The sequence below is a fragment of the Dryobates pubescens genome, chromosome Z (genome assembly GCF_014839835.1).
Source record: "Dryobates pubescens isolate bDryPub1 chromosome Z, bDryPub1.pri, whole genome shotgun sequence".
NCBI classification, from domain to species: domain Eukaryota; kingdom Metazoa; phylum Chordata; class Aves; order Piciformes; family Picidae; genus Dryobates; species Dryobates pubescens.
This window is the reverse complement of record NC_071657.1, coordinates 87610449-87623072: the sequence shown is the minus strand read 5'-3', so window position 1 is coordinate 87623072 and position 12624 is coordinate 87610449. Positions and strand designations below refer to the sequence as shown.

Here is a 12624-nt window from a genome sequence, read left to right as displayed (position 1 = left end):
GTTCCCCAGGGGCTCCCAAGAAGGCCCCAGCCCACCTGTGGATCCTTTTGGGGCCAGGCTCCCCTCCATGTGTGAGACGCAGTCAAGGGACAGAAGTGGTAGCCTTTGTTGGTGGGACATTGTCTTTATTGACACTTTAAATAAGCACAAGAGTTCTGCCTTCACCAGTGTGTTGTGCAGGAGGGAGGAAAGCTGGTTCCCACCCTTGTCAGGGGCTGGGTATTCTGGCTGCACTGCCTACTGGCTCCTTGCCCCCTGGTGGTAGGGTGGGCCCCTTGACATTGGGTGGACAGGGGCAACTCTGGCACTGCCAATCGTCCCTCTGTATTTTCCCAAGGACATCACCCCTCTCCTAGGCTCCTGCATGCCTCTCCCCATTGTCAGGAACCAGCTGTGCTCCCCCCACTTGTGAGGAAGCACAGAGACATACATGACGCCCTAAGGTCCTCCAAAACACATGAACACACATTGACACTCTTTCCCCATCCCCACCAGAGGGCCTGGATTATCCCAGGTGAGCAGGCTCATTGCACACCCCTCTCCAAGAGATTACAGAAGAGGGAGCCCTTGGAGAAAGGGGGTCCTGCATCCAGTGTTTGAGCCCAGGGTGCCCTGAAGGGGACCAGCCCTACCACCCAGGGCAGTGCTGGAGTGTGCTCAAGGAAGGAGTGTTATTGCATTTCAGTCCCTGGCAGGGACCCATACAGTCCCTGCAAGATCCCCACAAAGCCCCGAGGATGATCCTCGTGGGAAGAGTGCCCAGGTGCCTGGACAGCACCATGGTGACCAAGGCTTGGGGCACTGTGACCACAGGCAGCCACCAAGAGCAGAGTGAATGACAAGACCCAGTGCTGCAGCTAGAGAGGGAGCCAAAAGGTGGCTGGACAAAGACCCATTCTCTAGGGGTCCTCAGGACTAGGCTCTGGTAGCTCCAGGCCAGACTCTGCCAGCTCGAGCTCTAGGGCTTTTGAGTGGTCACTTGGGTCTTGGCAAAGAAGGCTCTTGGCCTCACAGTTGAGGTTCTGGTTGTGGGGTGGGCTGGGTGCTGGCTCGTGGCAGGCAGAGGCAAAAGTGAAGGGACTGAAGCAGCAAGAAGGACAGGGCAGGAGCTTGTCCTGCTCCAGTGCACTGCTGGAGCTGCAGAGCATGGCTCCATGCTCTGTCTGCTCTGCTGTTGATGTGCACATACTGCAGAGCTCAGAGAAGCTGTACTGCAGGCCACTGCCCCAGTGCAGGGGGGTGCTGGCTATCACACTGCTGTTGTTGAACGACACACTGGAGGTGTGTGATTCTAGCTGCCAATCCTGGGTGCCCGAGGATGTTGTGTGGATGAAGACTCTGTCAAGGTCTGAGGAAGGGGACTGTGACAGCGTGGAAGTGCCAGAGCCACACTGCATCTGCTCCTCTGCCCTAGGGCTCAAGGTAGAGGCTTCTCCCCCAGCTGGGCAAGGAAAGAGGACACGGGTTTGGGAGTTGTTGGTCAGATTAGGGGACCCTATAACCAGCTCCAGGGTCTCCTGGTGGAGCACCTCCGGGGAGGCAGGCAGAGAATGGCTCTCGTGGGGGTTGGCAGCAGGGCCTGAGAAGTCATTTTGCACCTCCATGGCAGGGTCAGGTGACACGGGGCTGTTGAACTGGAACAGGATAGGGGCTGGCAGGTTGAAAGTGAGTGACATGACTGACTTGCTTGGTGTGTCAAAGAGCTTGATCTTCCCCCACTTCAGGTCCTCACGCTGGGAGAAGGGGTTGACACGGGGTGATGCCTCCTTGATCCTGGTCCCACTGTCAGGCTCCAGCAGCGGGGAGGGTAAGTTGAAGGGAGGTGTGTCACAGTGGCTGCAGGAGATGGTCTGGTCCAGCTGCGGGTGCTGCATCCCCAGCTCGTGCAAGGGCGAGTGTCTGGCATGGCCATCTGGCATCCTGGCAGCCCCTGGGCACAGGCATGGGAATCAGTCACCAGCTGCCACCACGCAGTGTGGGGTGCTGTGAGGGCTGGGCACCGAAGAACCCACTGGCATACCCTGAGAGGTGACTGGGTCCCTCCTGCAGGCCTGATACTATCCATCTCCTCTCCCCACAGCTAGTGGACATCCCTCTCCTGGCAACCTGCTAGGGCCTGTCCCCAAAGTAGCTACACACCACTGAGTATGTCTGTCATCCCAGGCGTGGACGGGCTCCTCCCACCACTGTAAAGGATAGTCCTGGCTCTTTCAGTGTTCATCTGGTGCTGCAGGATGTCCTCCAGGCACTTTGTGATTTCCAGGAACGAGGGGCGTGAGGTTGGATCTACCTGTGGGCAGAAGGAGTTCCCTATCAGGACTGCAGGCTCCCAAGCACCCCCGGGAGCCCTGCCCTGCAAAGGCAGCTCCCTGCCTCTCCCCCCTGTGCAGGCACAGCTGCCTGTCCTGCCTCGACTGAGATGGGAGGCTCACACTGCAGCAATGGAAAGCAAGGTGGAGGAAGGTCATTGGGCAATCGATTTCCACCATGGTGCGGAATGTGGTGACATCCAGACCAAAATCCTGTGCCAGTGAAAGAAAGAATGGTGAGGTTGGGTCCCCTGGGCACCACACAGCCCAGGGTGGCCTGGTTCCTGCTCCCCAGACTGTGTGCCACCCCAGGCTGTGGACCTGGCAGCAGCCTGGCTGGGACACAGTGAAGAGCACTCTGTGGTTAAGCGATGTTGAGACAAAGCTGCAGGATGCTAAAAGAGAAATCTCTCTTGCTCTCTGCCTGAATCCAGTAGTCTCCTCTTGCCCAGGATGACTATGGTCTCTGAGGACAGGTTGTTGGCACCGAGAGCACTCCTCCCTGGGCAGCATCTGGGACACAGCACCCCTGCCCTGAGGTGTCAGGCAGCTCCAAGACAAGGCTCTGCCTAGCACGGAAGGGCTCTGCCCCTCATTTAGTGAAGTGGTCCCAGCCCCAGTGCTGCTGCCTGCCACCCTCCCTCCCCATCCCAAGGAGTTACCTCAGTGCGGGGCAGGTAGTCAGGGTCAGCAGGGATGCGAGCAATGGTCTCACACAGGACAATGCCATATGCGAACACATCGGCCTGCAGAGAACGGGCAGTCATTTGGGGCACTGCAGCCCCGAGGCGATGTGCTCGTCCTTCTGTGAACACACAGCTCCCCTCCTCCCTGTGGAGCCACACTAGGGCCCTGCCACCTCACTACCTAAGGGACAGGTACCCAGTTCCTTCCCTCTGTGGGCCCAAATGCCCCCAGAGCTGCAACTCCTGCAAATTGCTGGTGGTGCACATCTGGATAAAGCCTCACTCAGTCACAAAGCCTCACCTTCTCGTTGTAGAAGTCCCCTCGCAGCACCTCAGGCGCCATCCAATATGGCGAGCCCACCACAGCCAGCGGCTCATTCTTGCTGTCCTTGCTGGGGAACATGGTGGGACATCAGGGGCTGCCCACAGTGCCCTGTCTGACCTCCCATCCAACTCACCATCTCAATCTCCCTTCCTAGTCTAACCTTCCTCCACACACTCCACAAACTCATCTCCTCCCACTGTCATGATCCCCTTTCCCATCCCCTTTTAGCCAGCCCCAGAAGTGCTCTCTGCTCCATGAGTACCCACAGCAAAGGACCATTACCACTACCTCCCACCCCAACCCTTTATATATGTACTCCAAATGTCCAGCCCTCCCCAGGTCCTGCTCCAAGTGGGCTGGAAACCTCCCACTCCAAGGATAAGGACAGACTGGTGGATACTGCCCACAGACCTGTAAGTAGGGATCTTCTCTGCCAAGCCAAAATCACCCACTACAGCTGTGTAGCCATTGGTCTCACAGCGCACCAAGCAGTTCTGAGGGCACAAGAGGATGCTTGTCACACCAAGAACACCAACCTTGCCGCATGGGCCACTGCTCCTGAGGTGCCCCAGCACAGAGCAGCTTCCTGTTCCCCAGCCAGACATGCCCAGGGCAGCCACATGGGAAAGGGACAACAAGGGCAATGGGATGCCTTGGAGCATCCAGTACCTTGGAGGTGAGGTCGCGGTGGAAGATGCCCCTGGAGTGCAGGTAGTACAGGCCATGGGCTATGTTGAAGGCCAACTTGACACGCAGGGACCAGGGGAGGGAAACAGGGCTATCCAGCAGCTGCTCCAGGTTTCCACCATTGATGTACTGATGGGAAGAGTCAGGCCATTGTATTGCTGCCATCCCTCTCCCTCCCTCCCGTAAGGCTGGATCTCTATCTCTCATCCCAGTGCATCTTCCAACAACCCCATGGCACAGCCCCTCAGTAAACCTCGCCCTGCACATGCACCACAGGCCAAAGAAGCACCCCCATAGCTATCACTGACCCCTCCCCAGGCCTGCAGGTACCTCAGGACTCATGTCTGCCACCCTGCTCTTACCTCTGTCAGTGCATGCAGCTGTCCCTGGTAAACACACACACCTATGAACCTGCAAGACAGAGGGGACAGGAGAGTGGTCACAATGGGGGCTAGTCCCAGGAGCTCATTCAGCTCTGATGCAACAGTGTGGGGGCAGGTCCTACCTGAGGATGTTGGGGTGTGACAGGCGGTTCATCAGCTGCACTTCCCGCAGCATGTTGCCCTGGTTGCTGGCCAGCTTGTTCATCTTCAGTGCCATGATCTGCCCCGACTGGCGGTGCTGTACCTGCAGGAGATGAGCCCCACATGTTTCTGCAACCCCTCTGGACCCCAGCTTGCACCCAGCACCCACCCCAGCCCCAGAGACAGAAGTTGAGCGCCCCATGCACCCAAGGCATGAAACATCCCAGGGATGCCAGGGCTAGGGGGTACTCTCCCAGCTTAGCATCACCCAAAGGAGCCTCACTGCTGATGACATTCTCCCCAGGGCACACTGCTTATTGTGCCCATGCCCAGCCCTCCTAGAGATACAATGGCAGCTCCTGCAAGCTGTGTCCCCAGCATGCTGAAAATACAGACAGGTGCAGCAGTGAGGTGCACCAAGAAGGGCTTTCTTTTGATCAGTAACACCTAGCCATACCCTACCAGCATGATGGAGGGGGCAGGTTGCTGCCTCGAACCAGCCCTGGGGGATGGCCAATGCTGCCCCAGTACATGACCCCAGCCTGGCTGGGCACAATACTTGGATGAGGCTGTAAATTTAGCTAGTCCCAGCCTGACACTGTCATGCAAGCTGAGGGCCTGGCCCCTCACCAGGAACAGCAGCTGGGAGCATGGCCAAGCACAGACACCCCTCTCCTGCAGCCCCCAGGCACACGAGATGACATACCCTGCCCCCAGCCCTGTGCTGGGCAGAAGGGCTGAACCAATGCAGAGGGCCCCTTCCTGAGCAGGCACTGAGGGTGTGACAGGACCTCCATGGAGCAGCAGCTGGTGGGGGGCACAATTTGGTAGATTCAAGCTGCCCCTCTGCACACACTGAGCTGTGCATGGAGGCACAGGCATTCCTCAGCGTTGCTGTCAGCTCTCTGCTCTTCTCCTTTTTAGTCGATGTTGGCTGAGGCTGCTGTGCTGGTGCCATCCCCTGACCTGCCCCACACCCCACCTCAGGGATTGCCTCAGGAAAAACTTGGGGGGGCTGGCTGGAGGCAGGTTCCCCAGTACCCCCGATCCTGCTTGCAGTTTGGCCCTTTCCCCATCACAATGCAGGATGGCTGGCATACTGGACACTGTGGCTCTCTTCCCATCCCATGGCTGGCATCACTCCAGGGAACAGTTGTCCCAGAGTGCACACTAAGATGGGACCCATCCAACACCCAATACACAGGGGATGCACAGCAACTCCCCCCATCACAGGATCTGGGGATGAAAATAGTGCTTTATAAATATTCTTCCACATGTCTGGATGCACCAAAGCCAAACCAGCCACAGAGGAAATGAGAGGCAATAACCTAGCACCACCAGACCACCCTACTCAGCTCACTGAGTTCATGGAGAGATTCTAAGTAATTCAGGAGTTGCCTGCAGGCACCTCTCCAGTCAGCCAGCTAGCACCCAGGACCCACAGGCAGGAGCCATGTGGCAACAGAGATCAGGATGGGCCTTGGACAAGCAAGAAGGGTACATCTCAGAGAGCTGTCAGTGTGTCTCACCCTGGCCCTTCACCATGCCACAGAGAGGTTCCCCCCTCCCTCCTCCTCACTGGGCAGCAGATAGATCTGAACTCAGGGAAAGTCCATCCCAGGGTGATGGCACAGTCCCTCCTGTGGAGAGCATGGCTTGTCCTGTCTGTATATCCAGGGCACCCTATCTAATGGCACCTCAGGTCCTCACTGTGTCCATCACCCTACTCAGCCTGTCCCATCACTGCCCTGCAGCATTTGGCACCACTACCAGCCCTACCCTGGTGTCCTAGAGCTCCCTGTCCATGCCTGCACCAGCAAGCAGGGCAAGAGCCATCCCCCAACCCCATCCCTACCTTTGCTGCCTTCCTTCCACCCAATCCCTGTGCATGGGGCAGCTGGAAGCAGCACCAGAGATGGAATGCATAGCCAGGTTTGGTGCTTGTGAAGGCTCTAAGGAGGGACCTCCCTGACCAAAGCAGAGTGGGCAGGGTCTCCCACAGTCCCTCCAGCTCCTTGCAGGGCAAGGGCCAAGGAAGCCAGAGACTAGATGAGTCAAGCAGGACTCCCAAGCCTCAGGTACTGAGTGCTGCCCAGCAAAGCAGTGCCGCATTCCCTTTCTGTGCCATGCAGGGCTGGCAGGACTAGCTTGGTTTGGCTGGCACTGACAGCTGCAAGGTGGCAGGACCCAGCTCAATGGCACCAGCAGGCTTGGCCCTGCTGGGATGGCTGTGGGCAATGAGGCTTTGGCACCAGGCACCCACGATGGGAATGCTGGGCAGCATGCAAATTGCTGGCGCCCAGTGGGCATGCACTGTGGGGCTGGCCAGGTGCCCATCAACAACAATGTCCTTGCATCAGGAAGCAGCCCATGGCTTAAATTCCTGGATACTAAAGCCTCCTGCCATTGCAGTAGCCTGGGTCAAGCCTGAGTGCAGCTGCATGGAGTCTAATGCTTTAATCCTGAAGGAGGGGCAGCCTTGAGAAGGGAAGATCTGGTGAAAGCTCCTTCCCTGGGATTTCTTTCATGGACCTGATGATTTACAGACAGACTCTACGATATTAAAGGTATTTTCCAGTCTAAACAATTCTGTGACTGCAGGAGCCCCTGGGTAGCTGGCTTGCTCTCTTGAAGCAAGTGTAGCACAGAAGGGAACAAGCCAAGCCCTCCAGTGAGGTGCAAACTCTTGCTAAGAGGGTTTCCTTCCATGATGCCATCTGGGGAAGCTAGTGGGCAGCAGGACTGCATCCCCCCTTGCCTCTCTGGGCACTGGCATGGTGCCCAGGAATCCCAGTGCATTCCAAAGAGCTGAGCTCAGCCAGACAGTTGCACCCAGCAGTTGTGCTGGGGTGTGGGGGGAGGATAAGCTGTTGGCCACCACCCAGGAGCCAGGTGAGCCATTGTCTCTTGCTGGTGCACTCCAGTACCCCACACAGCCCTTCACTGGGTGCTTCCTGGGGTTACCATGGTTGAGCCAGGGTCCTGTGGCATGTCAGTCCCCATCCCATCTGTTGCCAGCACAGGGGGCTGGGGGATGGGAAAGGGCTGGCTGTGGCCCCAGCCTGGGCACAAGGGATCTGAGCTCTTTTAGCAGAGGAAATTAGAGTCTTATTTAAAGAGCATCCTAATTGGAGCAAGCAGACAGCATGCTCCCTCCCCACAGCCAGCGCTCCTGTCTAGACACAGGGTGAAGCTCCCCCTGCTAACCTCCTCACCCAGCAGTCTGACCATCCAGCCCCCTTGCACAGGCTCACACATAGCCCCATGTAGTGCACGTCTTACCCCAGCACAGGCAAGGCACAGTCAAACAGGGACATCATCCTGCACTCCTCACCCCAAAGAGCCCAGCAGGGAAAGAAGGAGAGGAAGCCGACGAAGTGGGAACCCCAGCAGCTTAAGAGGTCTTCTACTATGTGGGACTGGAAAACCTGCTCACAGCATGGAAAAAGCAAAATCAAAGATAGACTTCCTCCAGGGAAGTGAAAGGAGCAGGCCATGCAGGACCTGATGCTTGAGCATCAGCAACCCTTACCTCCTGTACTCCCAGGAGCAGAACTGTGGGCACAACAGGAGCCAGGGCAGTGCCAGACCTTCCAAAAGTGCAGGAGGTGCCAGCAGGTTCACAGCTGATCAGAACAATGCATTTCCAGCACATGGCTCTCCCAAATGGCAACACTGGGGCCAGGGTTACTCCCCATCTGGCCACAGCTGGCTGACCCTGGCAAGTTCACTTCCTCCCTGCCAGCCTTAGTATGCCCCATCTGTACCACACTACTCCACCCACCTTTGTAAAACAAGGCAAGGTCCACTGATGAAGGGCAGCAGATAAGAGGGAGGGAGTTATGTCATTAGTTGGACTGGTAAATTGGGAGTAAATACAAAGTCTCAAAGGTTGGTGGGAAGAAGGCAGAGATGAGCAGGTGGCACCAGTGCCAAAATCCTCTCCTGAGCTCTGTCGGTGCTGGGAATTGTTAATCCCCCTCCCTGGCATCATGGAAATGGGGTGATGGGCTGCAACTTGGGAAGCAGCATTTCTGAAAGGATGTGTCACAGAGGAGCATGAAGTGTGGAGCTGAATGAGTGGAGACCTCTGGATACAGCCCCCAGGGAGCAATGAAGCCTGCAGCCCCTGCATCTGCTGCAAACTGCACATGGGCATGCAAAAGAAGGATCTGGAAAAGAGATGCAACAGTGGTTGAAGGGCTGGTAGAAAGTGTCTGGCATAAATACACATGGCTCAGTCTGCTGGACATGAAGTGGCTTGCTGCAATGTTATACCTGAGAAAAGGGGTGGGCCTGGTGCCTCTGAAACAGCACAAAGAAGGCAATGGGAACCAGCTATTCCTGAGAGAGACAGCCCAACTATGTAGCACAGCAGGATCAGCCAGGAACAACTCCCAGGCAAAGGGGCAGCTTCTCACCACTGATGTCTCCCATTTGCCCCAGACAGCCTTTCCAAGAGAAGTGTTTGGCTGGAGCAGGACAAGGCTGAACCCAACTGCTAGCCTGGGACATGAAGGCTCAGACACGCTGTGCCCTTTGGCTTTAATGCTAGGAAGAGAGTCAGATGCCCAAACTGGTACCTCAGAACCCTGCCTGGCCCTGGCTCAGCTGCACACTTGGGCTGAGCTACCTGCATAGAGGCAGAAATAACCAGGTCCCCTCCTTGTCCCCCAAGGCTGGAATGAGGCTTAGCAGTCACAGGAAGGAGGTACCTACAATTGCTCACAACCAGGGAAAGCAACAGCAGAAACAAGGGAAGTGGGAGGAAAACAAGTCCTGTGCTGCCCTGCCAAACTCCATCCTCCTTGTAAGCGCAAACAGCCAAACCTCAGCTCAGATCCAAGGCTTGCCCCATCATCCTGCTGAGCTCTTGGACTCAACCCACCACAAGAGCACAAAGCCCCATCTGGCCCCCTCCTGCCCTTGCCTCCTCTCTGGCATGCACACACATTGGCCTTGGCTGTCTGATCCAACTCCCACCCCCAGCCTCCGCCAGTCCCCCAAATCCTACATGTAAGAGGCTCCACAAGAATAGGAACAATGGGTGGAAGAAGGCACATTCTGTGGCTCCTGCAGGGACTGGGAAAACAAAAAGAGTGAGGCAAGAAGAGACCATGGCCTGGCCAAGACACAGGAGCATCCATTATTAAAGAGCTGTGTGTATGTCTGACATTATTAAATGCTTCCCTCTGCTCTGAGGTGCTGCTGCACACTCTAAGCCAGCAATCAATAGCAGAAACCTGGCCAGCAGAGAGGTCAGGGCACTGCAAGGGCAGGAAGGAGCACAGAGGGATCCTTCTGCACACCCACTACAGCCCCTTGCAGGACACTACTCTTACAGCTGCATAGAAACTGGGTCTTGGTATCTGCTGAGTGGGGAACGGTGACAGGGATGAGACAAACCTCAGGTCCTGCTGGAATGAGCATGCCTAGCTGGGCTGCAAGTGGGAGGATAGTCTCTTTCAGAGGACAGAGCATAATGCTGCCCCAGGACCCCCAGTGGAAGGTGGTGGGGGTCAAAGGGCAGCATTTGGCTAGGCAGGACCCCCAGTAGAAGGTGATGGGGGTCCTGCCTAGCCAAATGCTGCCCTTTGATGGAAGCAGTGCTACTAGAAACATGGCTTAAGGGCAGTTCTTGCACAAAACCTTGTGGTGCCTTAAGTGACAGTGTTACCAAAAAAAAAAAAAAAAATCCCAGGCCGTTTCAACTATCATGGACATCCCAATTAGAAATCCCTTTCTTCATTGCTCCAGTATCTTGTGTAAAAGAACAGTTTAACCCTCTCTGGAGATACTCAAAACCTGTCTGAATGTGTTCCTGTGTGATCTGGTAGAGGTGATCCTGCTCAGGCAGGGCGGTTGGACTAGAAGACCTTTCAAGACCGCTGCCGGCCCCTAACACGCTGCAATTCTGCGATTCACCTTGAATGTGCATGCTGTTTTGATACCAGTGCTGAGGAAGAAAAACAACACGGGCACAACACCTCCCCTTGGACAGGGAGAGGTTGCCGTGGCCTCAGCTCTGGTAGGATTTGCACGGACTGGCAGGGTACTGCCACCGTGCACCTCCGCCGCGTCGTCGGGATGCTGAACCTCCCACCAGCACTCATGCACCCCTCACCAGGGTGCATGCCACACTGAGGCACACCCATTCTGTCAGTCCCAAAGAGACTGAAGGACAAAAGCAGCTCGAGGGTTCCAGCCGCGGACCAGCCCCAGCGCTGCTCTACAGCATCACAGCCCTCTCCCCCACCCGGTCACCTTCATGAGGCTCTGGAGGGGCACCCCGCACAGTCTACCTGTCCAGAGCAGGCTGGAGCAGGCACAGCAGCGCCGGGAATCACTTCTGACCGGCTGGAAACGCTGCCCGAATCCTCCGCAAAAGGCACACCTAGGGTGTGGCAGGCGCCGGGTCTTCAGGCTTTTGACGGGCCCTTGGGGCTGGGTTGCTCGCCACCCCAGCGCCGTCCCGACGCTCCCCCCCCCCGCAGCAGCGCTCCGGGGCGCTCCGCTTTCCCGGGCTGTAAACAGAAATGGCGCTCCCCTCCCCGCCGTACGCAAGAGGGGTGGAGAAACAACACCTCAAGAAGCGCGGGGCTCTCCGGCACCCCGCAATCCCGCACGGCACCGCCTCGCTTCGCCCCCCACAGATGCCGAGGATGGGTGGCCAGACACCAGCACGCTGCTCCCGCACCCCACCGAGGCCATGCCTAGGAACCGCGGTCCCTGGGGGATGCCCAAACGCGGCGGAATGCCTCCTGCCCCGCATACCTTGTAGACCTCGGAGAAGAAGCCGGCGCCGATCTTCTCGCAGTAGAAGTCATCGATGTAGAACAGGGAGGAGACAGCGCTGCGGACCGCCAGGTACGCGGAGGGCCGCCGCCGCCCGCTGCCCGGCTGGGGCCCGGGCTCCGCCGCCTCCCCTGCCGCCGCCGCCGCCTCCCCTTCGCCCTCCGAAGGCCTCCGCGGCAGCCCCTCTTGCTCCATGTCGGTCTCCGCCGAGCACCCCCAGTGCCATTCACATCCCCGGCCGCCGCGCAACTCCCGCAACGGGAACACCGCCGCCTTTCCCTCGCCGCGGGGCGATGCTAGTAGCGGCACAGCGGCTCTTATCCCCGCGGCCCCCGCCCCCCGGCGCTGCCGCTCCGCCTCCCCGAGCTCCGGCACCGGCGGGCGGGGCCGGGGCGGGTCCAGCCCTTAACTCCTTGGGATCCGCCGCCGGCGGGACCGACTGGTGCAACCTCCCAGGCCCCGTCTGCCCCCCCCCTCCCCCCCCCGGCGGGATCTCCGGTGTCCGCATGCCCTTTGCAGGATCCGTGGGTGCCGAGCCGGCACCTCTGTACGCGCCTGCCCTGGCTGCGGGGACCTGAGATGCTAGCGCACTCACCTGTGCAGGTTCTCCCCTGCCCCAGGCCCCTGCCTGGATGTGCCTTGTAGTTGCAGAGCCCTTTTCATCATACCACCATGGGCAGACGGACCAAGAGTGTGGAGGTCTGATCCCCCCATATGGAATCATAGAATGCGTTGGAAGGGAATTTAAGGATCATTTAGTTTCACACACCCTGCCATGGGCTCTCACACCTTCTACGAGAACACAGAATCACACGATCAGTCAGGGTTGGAAGGGACCACAAGGATCATCTAGTTCCAACCCCCCTGCCATGGGCAGGGACACCCCACTCTAGATCAGGCTGGCCAGAGCCTTATCCAGCCTGGGCTTAAACACTTCCAAGGACAGGGCCTCAACCATCTCCCTGGACAACCCATTCCAGGGCTTCACCACTCTCATGCTGAACAACTTCCTCCTCACCTCCAGCCTGAATCTCCCCACCTCCAGCTTCACTCCACTCCCCCTAGTCCTATCTGTACCTGAGATCCTGAGAAGTCACTCCCCAGTGTGAGAAACGAACTCACTGCTGAAATTTATAACCAGTTTATTATAAAATAAAGGCAACACAGCTCTGGGCACACAGCGAGTTAAAACGTACATTCCCCAGCACGCTCCCACCCCTCTCCATCAGGACTGAGACAAAACCTGCACTTTTGACCTGGCCAGTCTTTAGACCTGTTGGCGCCTCACCTTTCTCTCC

General features: G+C 57.7%; 1 protein-coding gene across 1 annotated transcript; it reads right to left on the bottom strand.

Annotated features, from left to right (window-relative positions):
• Positions 1 to 500: 500 nt before the first annotated feature.
• TESK1 (testis associated actin remodelling kinase 1) lies at positions 501 to 11552 on the bottom strand. Its single transcript, XM_054178237.1, is given in 11 exon segments — positions 501 to 1930; positions 2140 to 2290; positions 2433 to 2522; positions 2972 to 3055; positions 3297 to 3387; positions 3732 to 3814; positions 3990 to 4136; positions 4370 to 4418; positions 4513 to 4634; positions 11306 to 11527; positions 11529 to 11552. Coding segments are annotated over 11 exon segments (2094 nt in total). The 3' UTR covers positions 501 to 899.
• Between the last annotated feature and the right edge of the window lie 1072 nt (positions 11553 to 12624).